Below are 13,246 nucleotides of genomic sequence, written 5' to 3' on the forward strand. Positions count from 1 at the left end.
AAGTGTGGTGGTCCCTGGGAAGCCACTCTGACAGAACTGGTAAACTTCATTGGGTTAAGATGACGGCATTCCCATGACAGTGATGGCTCTATTCACAGTTCGTCTTTGTAGTACCCCAGCTTGGCGTTGGACATCTCCTTCCGTAGCTGCATGACCTCCCAGAACATCTGCTCTGCTTGGTAAAACACAGCGCCATGATGTGTTAGAAGGGAAACTTTCATAAGAACACACATTAACAAATGTGCTGAACAGTAATGTTTTAAATTATAATTAGTTTGTTAATTAACTTAAGGTGATTTTTGGAATTGTATTTTTATTTTGGGAAACTTTTACTTTCACTACATTTTCCAAAGTATTATATTGTATTTTTATGGTCAAACTACATATTCTGTTTTTTCAAACTGAAAAAAAAACACCCTCTTCCAGAGTGATAGCAAAGTCTGTAATTTGAAATAACAAATTTATCGGTAAAAACCTTACATAAAAATGTTATTAATAATAATCTATAATTAATCATCTCAGTTACGTATGTAACCCTCATTCCTTGAAGGAGGGAACGGAGATGTCACTTTGCATGCAATGACTGCATCCAGCTGCCGTTGATCACAGCATGAGCATAAAAAGCCAGCTGGTGCAACTCATACTAAGTTTTCACTGAGGAGCCCAGTTGCTCAGCAGTGATACAGCAGCTGTGGCGATGGGACGTGACATCTCCGTTCTCTCCTTCAGGCAATGAGTGTTACATACTTAACCGAGACGTTCCTTTCAGTCGGTCATTCTCGACCGCACATCGGTGACCGACAAACTGGGATCTCTACCAAAGCGCCATAGATGCTGCCCCTTCATGTGTCCTGTGCGAGCCTCCAGACTTGATGTTTCCAGAGGTCAGTAAATCCTTTCTCAGAGGACTCTGCCAGGGAGGGGCTGTCACAAGGAGCATTAGTACGGTGAACCAGGTGTGAGTTGGCCAATACGGTGCCACAATCAGTACCTACTCCTCTCCTTCACTGACTTTGCCCAGCATCTGTGCGAGAAGGCTCACTGGAGAAAAGGTGGAGGGCAAGTTGCGATGGGAATGCAGCTGCCATATGCCCCAGGAGCCTCTGAAATTGTTTGCTTTCGGCTGCATTGCCGAAGAGGCCAGTCTGGGACACAGGGGCACAGAAGAACCGAATTTTGACGGCATCTCTCATTTCGGCCAGATACAGCTAGAAATGTGTAGACATCGCATAACCCAGAGAGCTCGGAGCGCGAGGTCAGTAGCGGTTTGGAGCTCTTTCAAAACATCTGGATAAGAGATCGACCGACATATCGGGTCGATATTTATAATTTTTTATATATTGGCATTAGCCAATATCCTTGTTTAGTAGGGTCAATTTAAAGTCAGGCACGCCGGCGGCCATCCCCGTGTTATTGGTGCGGTGGAAAGTGCTGCCGCATCATATGAAGGACCGCAAGTCAAAACTTTTGGAAGATTCAACAACAGTCCTTGGGAGATAAAGGTAGTCAGAGAATCTCACTCTGTAAATGGAGCTCTCACAAACACTGCAGCGTGATTGAGAAAGACAGCTGTGCTGGAGCTGCCCAGAACGTTGAATCACATTTGTTCAGAAGCATGGTTTGATGCAGACAATAGCCAGGTTTCCATCCAACTCATTTGTATTTAGGGATGTCAATATTCGATAATTTCCATGATCAATCATCGTTTAAATTAACGATCAATTAATAACCTTAATGCTGCAAAATGAGTCTGCAGCGGTATTATTATTTTGTGCCACTTGTAAAAAAAAGTTTTCTCCCCCGAATTAAAGGGGTTTTAGTCTGAATAAAATGCTAGTGGCAGGACTGTAAAATGAACAGATGTGATTATGATCATTTGATAAATGAAGAGAGCGCCATTCGTTGGAGATCATTTTAATTTGTTGACTGTTTCCCGTCAAGGAGACCGCTGAATGCGCCTATTTAAATGGTTTCGTGGTGCTCGTTGTTGTATTTTAAAACGCAATTGCAATGTTTTCAAATGACACTATAGTATTAAAAATAAAATTATCCCAAACGTAACTGTGGCACTTATGGCTGTGCTGCGCAGTCAGTGAACTGCTTTTTTCACATCAAACATTTTATGAAAGTATTATGACCAGTACTTTATTGTTTGATCCTATTCTGCGATGTAAGTTTGAAATTAGAATGCACTTTAGATGTTCTGTGTCATTTATACCAAACACAAATGTTGCTGGTTGCTAGTGTGTTTGCAGAACTACTACTATTATTATTATATATATATATATATATATATATATATATATTTCAGTTGATTTTTATGTATAAAATTGTATTTATTTTATTTAAATGTATATTTAAGTTTACATTTATGTTCCAAAAAACTTGATAAATTCTACTTGATAAATGCTCTAAAACTTTTATGTAAATGATTGACTTATATATATTACCTGTTTTATATATTTAATACTAGGTCAGTTTATTGATTTGTTTGGTTAACTTTGGATAAATTTTTTATTTTAATACCAAGCAGTGCACAAAATTAAGATTCGAGAGATGGTTCAAGTGAGTGCTCAATAAATGATGATAAGTTTAGAAATGTTGTGCATCCACTTATTATTAGTGTGACATTTTTGCATATGCAAATGAAAGGGAAAACTTCAAGATATCGGCCCTAAAAACCGGCAGCACATATCAGCCCTGACCTCTAAACATCAGCATTGGCTATAGAAAAACCCATATCGGTCGATCTCTAACCTGGATCGTGACCACCCTCATGCAGGTCCTTCAGTGCCTTGGCCTGATGAACCTGCAGTAACGTCATTGTGGAGGCAGCATCTCCACAAGCCGTATTAGCACCCCTGGTCAGACCAGACAAATACCTACTGGCCCGGGAGGGGAGCAATGGGTTTCCCCGCCAGAAGGAGGCGGTCTTATGACAAAACTGCATCGCTATCGACTGCTCCACCCGGGGGAAACGCCATATACCCCACTATATGCACCGCTTGGTGAGGGAGGAGGAATCAGCACGTTGGTTTCCGGCAGTAATATGTGCTGTCCATGATCTGGTGAGCTCCTCATGCACCTCCGGGACGAAAGGCGCCTGGGTGTGGTGCTGAGAACCAGCGCGAGCCACCCTGAGACACCAATCATCCAGCCTCGAGAGAAACTGGCTCTTTCAGGGAAATGCTTTTTTACATGCTGAGATACACAGGGGCATTGGCCGCTTGCAGCATGACTGGAGGTAGTGAAACCTGAAGTGTTCAACCCACTCGACACAGGAACAACCATCGCTGAATCGCCGTCGGCCAACACAAAAAGCTACCTAGAGCGCGCTGAACTCGTAATCACACAAAGATATTTGCAAGAGCTTGGCTTCAAAGCGAAAAGCTGGAATGTGTTGCACAGACTGCCTTTTTATGTTCATGCTGTGATCAGCGGCAGCTGGATGCAGTCATCGCATGCCAATGTCCATTGGCTTGTCAATTGGCTTTGTTTATTTTACGCTCGAAGTAGATTGGTCTCTCGAATCAAGATCCTAATTCGTTGGTCACTGATGTGGCGTAGAGTGACCAACTGAAAGGTAACATATTCAGTTGAATGACTCAAAATGACACAATGACTTCATGCTGTAATAAATTACTTATTGTAAGTGAAATTTAAATAAAGTTATATAATGTTTTGAATGATGTGACTATATAAGAGATTAATTATTAGCTTACCATCTTGTTGTTTGACTAGTCCTTGGAGAATGTAACGAACATAAGTGAAGAAGTTGCAGACAGACGTGATCTGTTTTAATCAGAGAAGAAAAGTTACATTTATACAAACCTCCGTATACTACAAATGAGAATGACAATAATATTAAAAGCATAAAAACCAAATACTAAAATGCTAATGGGGTGAATCTAAAGACATATTTAAAAGATCTAAAGATAAAATTAAAGGTGCTGTATGTAGGATTGACACATAGTGGTTGAATTAGGTATTGCAGTCCAAATTCAAAATAATGGAGAGGGTTTTTTTCACCTGGTACCTCCTCCTCAGACTTGACGCACACACAGGTTGCCAGATTGAAGCTCTGAAACGTTTCGTTTGTTAGCTTCTTAGGCCGGCAGGAATTGTAGGTGGGGGGAGTGCTTGTACAGTGCTCTCTCCACCTTCAATACCACGACTTAGGTGCCCTTGAGCAAGGCACCGAACCCCTAACTGCTCCCCGGGCGCCGCAGCATAAATGGCTGCCCACTGCTCCGGGTGTGTGTTCACGGTGTGTGTGTGTGTGTGTGTTCACTGCTGTGTGTGCACTTTGGATGGGTTAAAAGCAGAGCACAAATTCAGAGTATGGGTCACCATACTTGGCCGTATGTCACGTCACTTACGTCACTTACTTACTTTTCAGCTTTTTTAAAGTTAAAATTACATATTGAATTATTTTGATACTGTGAAATATCTTGAGATTTACTCTGACAGTACAAACATGATCAACACTTGAAGGATTTGATAAATTATTGTCAAATTAACTTTAGGTTCGGGAGGAGCCTCTCCAAAAAAGGTGAAATTAGTTTCTGACATTTCTTGTAGGCAGCTTTGTCTCTCAGTTACGAAGTTATGGGCAGACAAAGTAATGTAGATTTTGTAATGTTGCAGATTTTGCTATGTATTTGTATATAAAATGCCCTCGTTGATTAAACTTCTAAAATTAAATAGTTTTTCACAAATTTCATTACATTTATAAACCGCTTGTCCAGTACAGGATTGTGGTAAAATCAAATGGGATTTTTGAAGATTAATTTCTCCAGAATGACACAGGAACACATCCAAAGTCCCTTTAAGGCACTCTGCGGCCATCTTTGAAATGCCTCTCGGGCATGCAAGTGCAACTCCCATCTCTTTGAATGGGGAAACATCAAATTCTCCAAAACTGAGAATCTGAAAACAACGGTGTCATGAATGACGTTTCTTTTGCTGAAATAGCATTATAAAAAGCTTATTTTTCAGGCTAGATCCCCATGTCTCAGAACTCTGACTGTTTCTATCGCAACTAGGACATCTAACATCGGCTGCAGTGACACACTGACTTTAACAATTAGCGATTGGCTCTCTCAATTAGAAGGCGGGCTACCTGCGTTTGAGCAGCCATATTAAGCGTTGCATTTTTCTCCATTCAAAACTATACGCGTGACACGTCTTGGGAATTCTATAGTCTTTGACACACCTCCATCATGTTCAGGCCCAAGTCATATTTATGGTCTCATTAAGCAGTTTTATTCCACTGGTCATATATCCGAATCAGATCATTTTCCTATAATTTCACGAGTTTTTAATTTAGTCACCTTATCAAAGATACCCAATTTGCTAAAGTGAATCTTCTTTGCAATTGGTCTTTTTATCCTCTTGCTTGATTTGGTAGGATGGTCTGATGTTCAAAGCATCAGCACATTGCCAAATATTTCCTGATATTAATGATAATGTGGCTATATGCACCGTTCATACGGGTCATTTTAATGTTGCCTAAAATATCCAGGTTTGGGCTGTTTGCACATTGCAGGTTGAGCGTTGACATTCAACCGAACAAATAAACGTACACAAATTTGCATTGCTTTGATCGTTCTCTATAGATCTCACCTTCTCATATGCAGCCCCACAATTGGTCGATTATGTCCAATTCCTGCATGTTATTGGTCAAACTTCTTTGGTTGTTTGTCCCATATGAACGATGCATATGGCTACCCTAAGTAATGGTAAACTTTTAATATATTCACTTTGATTATTAAAACATTAATTCTACAACCACCGAAACACAAAATATGCTTTCTTTTGAATAAGCAACAAAACAAAATTTGAAATATATGAATATTTTCTGATGACGATCTGCCCAAGCATCCATTTTTTACTAAACACCAAATGGATGGTTTTCAAATAATTTCAGAGGAGAAGCTGTGAAATCTATAACAAGGAGATAATGCAATACTCACCCGATAACGGCAAAACGGAGATACATAATAATAGTTGCTGGAGTCGCCAAACTTGATTCTGTGCTTGCAGGGTTTGGTTTGACCACATAGGGCACATTTCCTGCACAGTGTGAAAGAGATTGAATGCTTTTAGAAATATATTATACTACAAACCTGATGGACATCTGAGGAGTGATTTAGGACTGTAAACTAACACTTGGGTGAATAACGAAAATATATATGAGGCACAGAGATATGAACTCCCTGAAACAGACACTAGGGAAATCAAGACAAGGATTAGGAGGCAGGGTGGAAGCGGGTCAGATCAGGGGGACTTAAGGGTCTGATCACGATTCACTTACACGAGAGTCTGTGCCATCCTGCTGCCACAGGAAGCCCATCAGAATGAGAACAAAATCAACAAAAGGACACAAATACAGAAGGATAGAATGACGAAAGAAAGTCATGCTGAAGGGCTGTTCAGTACACGTGATCCACACAACACTTTTAAGCACAATGAAATAAAAATAAACAGCGGTATTAGAGAAATAGAGATTCATGAAAGTACTATCTTTACAAATAATGGACCTTGATACAGGCTTTGTGTCAATGATACTCACTTGGGTCCTCCACACTCAACAGCAGACGCTTTGACCACTGGCAAAGGCTGGAATCCCACCGGCTCCACGCTCAGTGTGTTCTGTTCCACCGCCTCCAGGATCGCAGATCCGAGCTGTGGATCACACAAACTACACATAAGCCATGCACAAAATACACATTTAAAGAAGTGTCCTAAAATGCCCTCTCTCTTTCATGTAGCACTTGGAAGCCGGATTAAATTTTGTCTGAATGAGTCATTTAAATGAACTGATTTAATAATTAATCATTACCCACTAGTTAAACCCTTACCCCACCCAAAGGTTTTGATCAGAAGTCCAAAAAAACTCTCTTAAAAAAAGTGTTCTGTTACATGTGTGTACAGATTATTTCATACCCATTTTGTTGTATTTAACTGAAAAAAACTTGCTTTTTGTGCTATAGATTTTTTTTGTTCTATTCAAAAATATATGGCACACAAAAGACTAAGACTTTAGTTTTTTCTCATACTACAATAATGTCTTTAAAAAATGACTGTGCTGTAAAATCTACATACATTCAAGACCATAAGCATAACATTACTTTTAATTATAATCAAGCCCAAAATACACCATAAGACTTGTTTTGAAATGTTTATGCTTTACCACTTCTGGCTGCTCATTTAAAAAGACGAGAGAGAAAACATGCACTCTTATGATCATCTACAGCATATTACAATATAAAGAAACCATAAAGTAAATGTTATAATTCATTAACAGCAGATCGTAAGCAATCGCTTGGCATAAATGCACGGTATTCACTGATAGCAAAATGCTCTTAAACAATGAACCAGGACACCACAACAGTCCCATATTTTTACTTTCAACGTGCAGCACTGATGTTTATTAAATCATAGACTTTTGAAGTTTAATAATCAAATTAAGTCATATTGCAATTCCTGTCTTCTCTGTCCCCAAATTTAAGAACTCTTACAATTATAAATTAATTTTAAGACGTTAAGAACACTGACTGAATAAAGTCATTGTTTTACAAACACTATGAAAACCATGTCAAAAAAACCATGTGGTAAAAGTAGGAAATGTTCCCTCAATTTCACTGTAAAGTCTATATGCCTTAAAATGGCATTTTTGGTTGGTCAATATGTACTTCTTGAATATGTCCATAAATATATAAAGTCTGATTCTGCCACCTTAAATGATATGCTCAGTGTTTTGTGCTCAAAGCTGCTTGAAAATGTGAATTATATAATCTTATAACTTAATATAAATTGCCCCATTGTACAGCATAAGTGCAGTTCAATCATGACAACTCTCTGAAGATTTTAGCATGGATATGTATATGACAATGTTAATGTATTTGGTCTTGGTGGAATAGATTTACTACACTGCTGCTGAATTGCTGCTGCTGCTGCTGTTACTTCAAGCAAATACTGGAACTTGCTATTACCAGTGCATATGGTGATACGGTGCTGTGAGTAATAAAGACATACTGCCTCTTCACATTAGCATATAAAATAACCATAGCAGATCTATACAGGTGGAGCTGGGGAAGGTGGAGGGTTTCAGAGAAACTCTGAAAGTGGAACCTCAAGTGAATGCTAGCCAGCCATATAAATGCAAGGCAGCAAGCTCATTGGCTGCATATGCAGCATGAACCAATCAGCTTGTGCCAAGTTGTTTAGCTCTCTGAATATCATCAGTTACATTAACAACCTGTCAGCCTGTGCCATCTATAGTTTCATAACTGAACTATATATTTATCAACTTTTCCATTAGTTACATGCAGTGTAGTGCACTACTTTTTTTACCGTATTTTCTGCACTATAAGCGCTTAAAAGCCTTTAATTTTCTCAAAAAACAACACTGCACCTTATAATCCGGAGCGCCTTATATATGGATCAAGGTGCTCTGTCACAATGTTGACATTCCCTTTAGCAGAGCTCCATCTAGTTGATGCATAACGCAAACCCAGTCAAACGTTTGACTGCAGTATCTTCTATTCCAGTGGTTCTCAACCTTTTTTTCCACCGGGCCACATTATGGTCCAAGTGCAATTCTCGCGGGCCGCACGCATATAATTTACATATTACGTCACCAATACAAACCAACCTGATTTATAATATTATAGCCTAAATATTATGATATCGAATCGATTAGATTCATTGAAATAAATAAATAATTCTACTCCCCATAAATAAAACACCTGATGCTGTCGGGAGCTGAACAATTTTGTGAAATTCGGCTCGATGTAGTAACAGCAAAAGAAGTTGCGATTCTAAAGCCTGTGTTATACTTTCCGCATGAGCAATCCGGACGCAGACACGGCCAGTGCGAACTCGGACTTGTTCCATTTATACTTCCGAAAGCGTACGCTGATGGTCCACTTTGCAACAAACGTGAACAAACAATTTCCCAGAATTATTGCTCATCGCTGTCTTTATATTCTTCATTGACGGATTGCACAGGTTCAATTGGCAATGGGCTTCATCACACTGCCTGCACATGTGCAATTGTGCTTTTGAAGCGTACTGACCACACGCACCTGTCCGCACGGTCGTCTGCTCAGAGCCTCGGCTCTCCGATGGTGATTTTAACGTCAAGCCTACCTAGCGGTCCATAGTGGACTCGCGGACAAGGAAAGTTTAACAGAGGCTTTAAGATGCAGTCTGTAAGACGCGCACGGGAGCATGACCTGACGCTCGACATTGCAGAAAATGTGCGTTCACAAATGTAGCCTATGTCGATCCAAATATGGAAAGCACTTTCGAATTTAATAATATGAGGTTCTCTCCAGAGATGTTTTGCCACATTTCTTCAATTAAGGATGATTGCTGCATAGTATATGGTGATTCCATTTGCTTGAACTTCTTTAAGTGAGTTGCCGGATAACCGAAAATCCTCCTTCACTACATACTGCGACTATTCTTTTTTGTATGTGTTCATTCGCTGGCATTCTCCACATTTCTTTTTTTCTCCCTTAAAAACAAATTTGTCATTTCTGATGCTCAATTTTACCGAACTAATGGCTGTTGATGACTATTTGAATTTAATTCTGCCAAAGTGCGCACTTGTATGTGTATCTCATGTCTGAAAATAATTTATGAAAAACAAAATAATTTCACATAAAAACATTAGGTTATAGCTTATATTTCTTTAGTAGCCAAATTATTTTTAAATTAATGTACAAAATAAAATTAATTGTAAAACTAAAAGTTTTTTTTTTGTGTGTTCAGCGTATGGTGGGCCGCATTTGAATTCGTGACGGACCGCATGCACCCCGCGGGCCGCGGGTTTAAGAACCATTGGTCTATTCTACATGCCTTATAATCCGGTGCGCCCTATATATGAAAACAGTTCTTAAATAGGCCATTCATTGAAGGTGCGCCTTATAATCCATTGTGCCTTATAGTGTGGAAAATACGGTAATTATAAAGCATTACTTTGGTTAACTACTTAACATTATGAGCAGCGTTTAGCTTTTTAACATAGTTTCATACAGTTGACATTCATGTTTTTAGCAATTCATGAGTAGATTCAACCAGCAGAGAGCAGCTGGAGATCTGAGTTATTAGCTCAGATTCTCAACGATTAGCTGAGCTGTCACACTTGTATCATGCTCAATGGAGCAAATCATTTACAGAAACTAATGTCTATAAAATAAAGTAGAAGGAGGTGCTTCTAAGTTCTACCGAGGGATGACAGCAGAAGCATACCTCACTCTTAGAAAACGTCAGACATGGGTAGATGTCTTCTCTGTAAATGCGCTCGAGGAAGGAGCAGCTTCTCTCCAGGGTTGGCTCCTCTTTCCACACTTTGAACTCGTTGAAGAGCAGTGAATCCACCTAAGAAACAAACACATATTGTCAAAAATGCACACACACTATTTAATATCCCTAGTTATAACACAAAATTTAAATTCCACAATGCTGGATGAAAGGAAGATGGTCAGGAAACTTTTATAAATGATCATAAACTGGGTGGCTTCAGTCACAGTTCACTTTCATTATATTGAAAACAAAGCCCAGTATGTAATCTTTTAAAATCTTTTGTGTTACACAGAAGAAAGTCAAACTGGGGTGTGTTTCCTCCAAGCATTGTAAGCCAATAGCTTACAGGGGTATAGCAAGTCGATAGCAAGTTCTGTCATTACAGTTGGGGCTGCACAATTAATCAAATTTCTAATCGCAATTACAACTATGGATACCACAATTACGTAATCGTTCAAAGTCCACTTATGTTTTTCTGCATGATGTAGAATGCAACGGTCTGTTTTATGTTTGTTATTAAGTTTTTTACGCCATGTTAGCATCATGGCTATTAACATGGCAAACAAGTTCACTATCATCCATAAGGTTTACATTATATAAAACATTTCAACTTAAAGGAGCTATGTGGAGGTTTTTACTTTAAAAAAATCTTTAAGATAGAGTTTTCATTTGTACATGTATGAGCCAACCATGATGTAAAAAAAAGAATGACACCTCGACTGTCCACCACGGTTGCCTCTATCAGCCTGTAGGCTCAATTGTGTGTGGAGGAGTCGGGCTCGAATTGGCAAGAAAATTCACAAAATGTGACATCATGCGCGTTCTCGTCTACTTGGGCTTACAACCGTACGGCACGCCAGCCATTATAGTAAGCAGCGGCAATAGTGTTTTCAAATGGACTCTGCGGATGGAAAGAAGCGACCAGCCTCCAGCACAATTCAGACACCCACGGACACTCCTCGTAAGTTTAAAAAAAAAAAAAAGAGCGTGTGCACTGAGAACGAGCATGAGACTCGCTGCAGTTCCTCTAACGGCCACTGGTGTCAGTAACGGTTAGAAATTTCAGAACCTACGCAATGCTCCTTTAACATAAGATAGAAAATCTAAAATACATTTAGGTGATACAATTTTAAATATTCCATGCAAGCATTTTTCTGAATAAAAGCGTTTTCTAGCAGCATCATAAAAATTACAATTCAACAAAATATGCTTAATAGTCAAAGGAACTTTACATGAAAGACATAAAGGAGGAACTTTGCCTATTAATAAAAACTCATGGGTAAGTCTTGAATGCCCCAGTCTACACCTAGTAAACACAACTTGATCATGTCTTGATTTAAAATTATAGAAGCTACTTCTTTTTATACTAGGGTTTATTTCATACAGCTTATTATTTTTATTTCCATCCCATTCTTTCTGCCACTTATTAGTTATATATAAATTAATTACTTGTTTAAAATCAGAAGGTGGTATTTGACAGTCAGATATTTCCAGGTCAAGTGCATCCCTGGCAGCAGTGTCCGCTCTCTCATTTCCAGTAAGTCCAATGTTATTTGGAACCCAGCAAAAAATAATATTAAAGTTATCTTTCTTTGAAAGATCTAATTTGGTTAAGATTTCAACAATTATGGGATGATCAGTTTTTAGAGATTCAAGTGCTTGAAGACATGATCTTGAGTCAGAGTCAATTAAAAAGTCCCGTTCTTGACCCTTCTCAATATTTTCTAGAACAAGAAGTAATGCTCGAGCCTCAGCCTCTCCTATCACTGCTGCTGCTGATACACTGTTATTGGTCTTTGATCCATCCGTGAATGCATATTCTATGTAGTGGAAATGAAGACCTTAGCTCTAAGAATTTCTGTTGGTATTCAATTGGATGAGTTTCTATCTTTTTGTGCTGATTCAGAGTCCAAAAAATGGTTGGCTTTTCCAGAGTCCAGGGAGGTACAGGGCAATAATAGAGCAGTTTTATACAATCCAAGTTGATATTTAAGTTCTCTAGATGTGGCTTAATCCATAAACCAAAAGGCCTAATATAATTCGGTCTAGCTTCATATAAGTAAAGCCGTCCTGGTTGGAATACTGAAAGATAAGCTGGATTTTTTCAATTTGCCTTGAGTTTGATCGCAAATTATATGGACAGTTTCAAACGCCTGTTTTGGAGGGATGATTCTCCAGCTTCTAAACAGAGGCTTTGTATGGGAGTAGTCCTGAAGGCTCCTAAGGCCAAACGTATTCCTTGATGATGTATTGTATCAAGTACTTTTGTATAAGATATCCTTGTCAGTCCATACACTATGCTTCCATAATCCTATCATATTAGAACTCTGTTGAGGCGTAAGAGCACATTGGAATCTGCACCCCATTTTGTTTTAGTTAATACTTTTAAAATATCCATAGTTTTGTAGCATTTTTTCCTTAAGGCTCTCATATGTGGAATTAAGTTGAGTTTATTATCAAACATCAAACCTAGAAATTTGAGTTCTTTTACAATCTTGATTGGTTCACCCTCCATATGTAACTCTGGATCAAGATGTTGAGAACAGAAAAGACAAAAGTGCATACACACAGTCTTTGTTCTAGAGAACTTAAATCCGTTTTTAATTGACCAGTCATTTATCTTGTTTATGCATAACTGTAGTTGCCGCTCAATTACGTTCATATTTATTCCTCTGTAGCCTATACAAAAGTCATCGACATACAAGCTACGAAAAATATGAGGTTCTATAACCTTGATTATACTTTTGATGTTGACACTGTAAAGGGTAACCGAAAGAATGCTTCCTTGTGGAACACCTAGTTCTTGTATATGTTCATGTGATAAAGTGGTTCCTATTTGAACATGAAAAATTCTATTAGAAAGGAAGTTTGAGATGAAAATAGGTAGGTTGCCTTTAAAACCGATTTCATGTAGATCTTTAAGAATACC

General features: G+C 38.6%; 1 protein-coding gene across 7 annotated transcripts in view; it reads right to left on the reverse strand.

Annotated features, from left to right (window-relative positions):
* LOC132105967 (rab-3A-interacting protein-like) overlaps positions 1-13,246 on the reverse strand; it is a 47,142-nt gene continuing 33,896 nt past the window's right edge. For 3 of the 7 annotated variants that reach the window (XM_059511549.1, XM_059511552.1, XM_059511546.1), the window contains 6 exons: positions 10,264-10,392; positions 6,575-6,687; positions 6,317-6,337; positions 5,976-6,075; positions 3,723-3,792; positions 1-175 (listed from right to left, as the gene is read on the reverse strand). In XM_059511549.1, coding sequence (XP_059367532.1) covers positions 93-175; positions 3,723-3,792; positions 5,976-6,075; positions 6,317-6,337; positions 6,575-6,687; positions 10,264-10,392 — 516 coding nt within the window. In that variant the 3' untranslated portion in view covers positions 1-92. The remainder of the gene's footprint in view (positions 176-3,722; positions 3,793-5,975; positions 6,076-6,316; positions 6,338-6,574; positions 6,688-10,263; positions 10,393-13,246) is intronic. The other 4 variants (XM_059511548.1, XM_059511547.1, XM_059511550.1 and 1 more) reach the window with 4 other exon arrangements.

The sequence above is a fragment of the Carassius carassius genome, chromosome 26, assembly GCF_963082965.1.
Source record: "Carassius carassius chromosome 26, fCarCar2.1, whole genome shotgun sequence".
Taxonomy (NCBI): domain Eukaryota; kingdom Metazoa; phylum Chordata; class Actinopteri; order Cypriniformes; family Cyprinidae; genus Carassius; species Carassius carassius.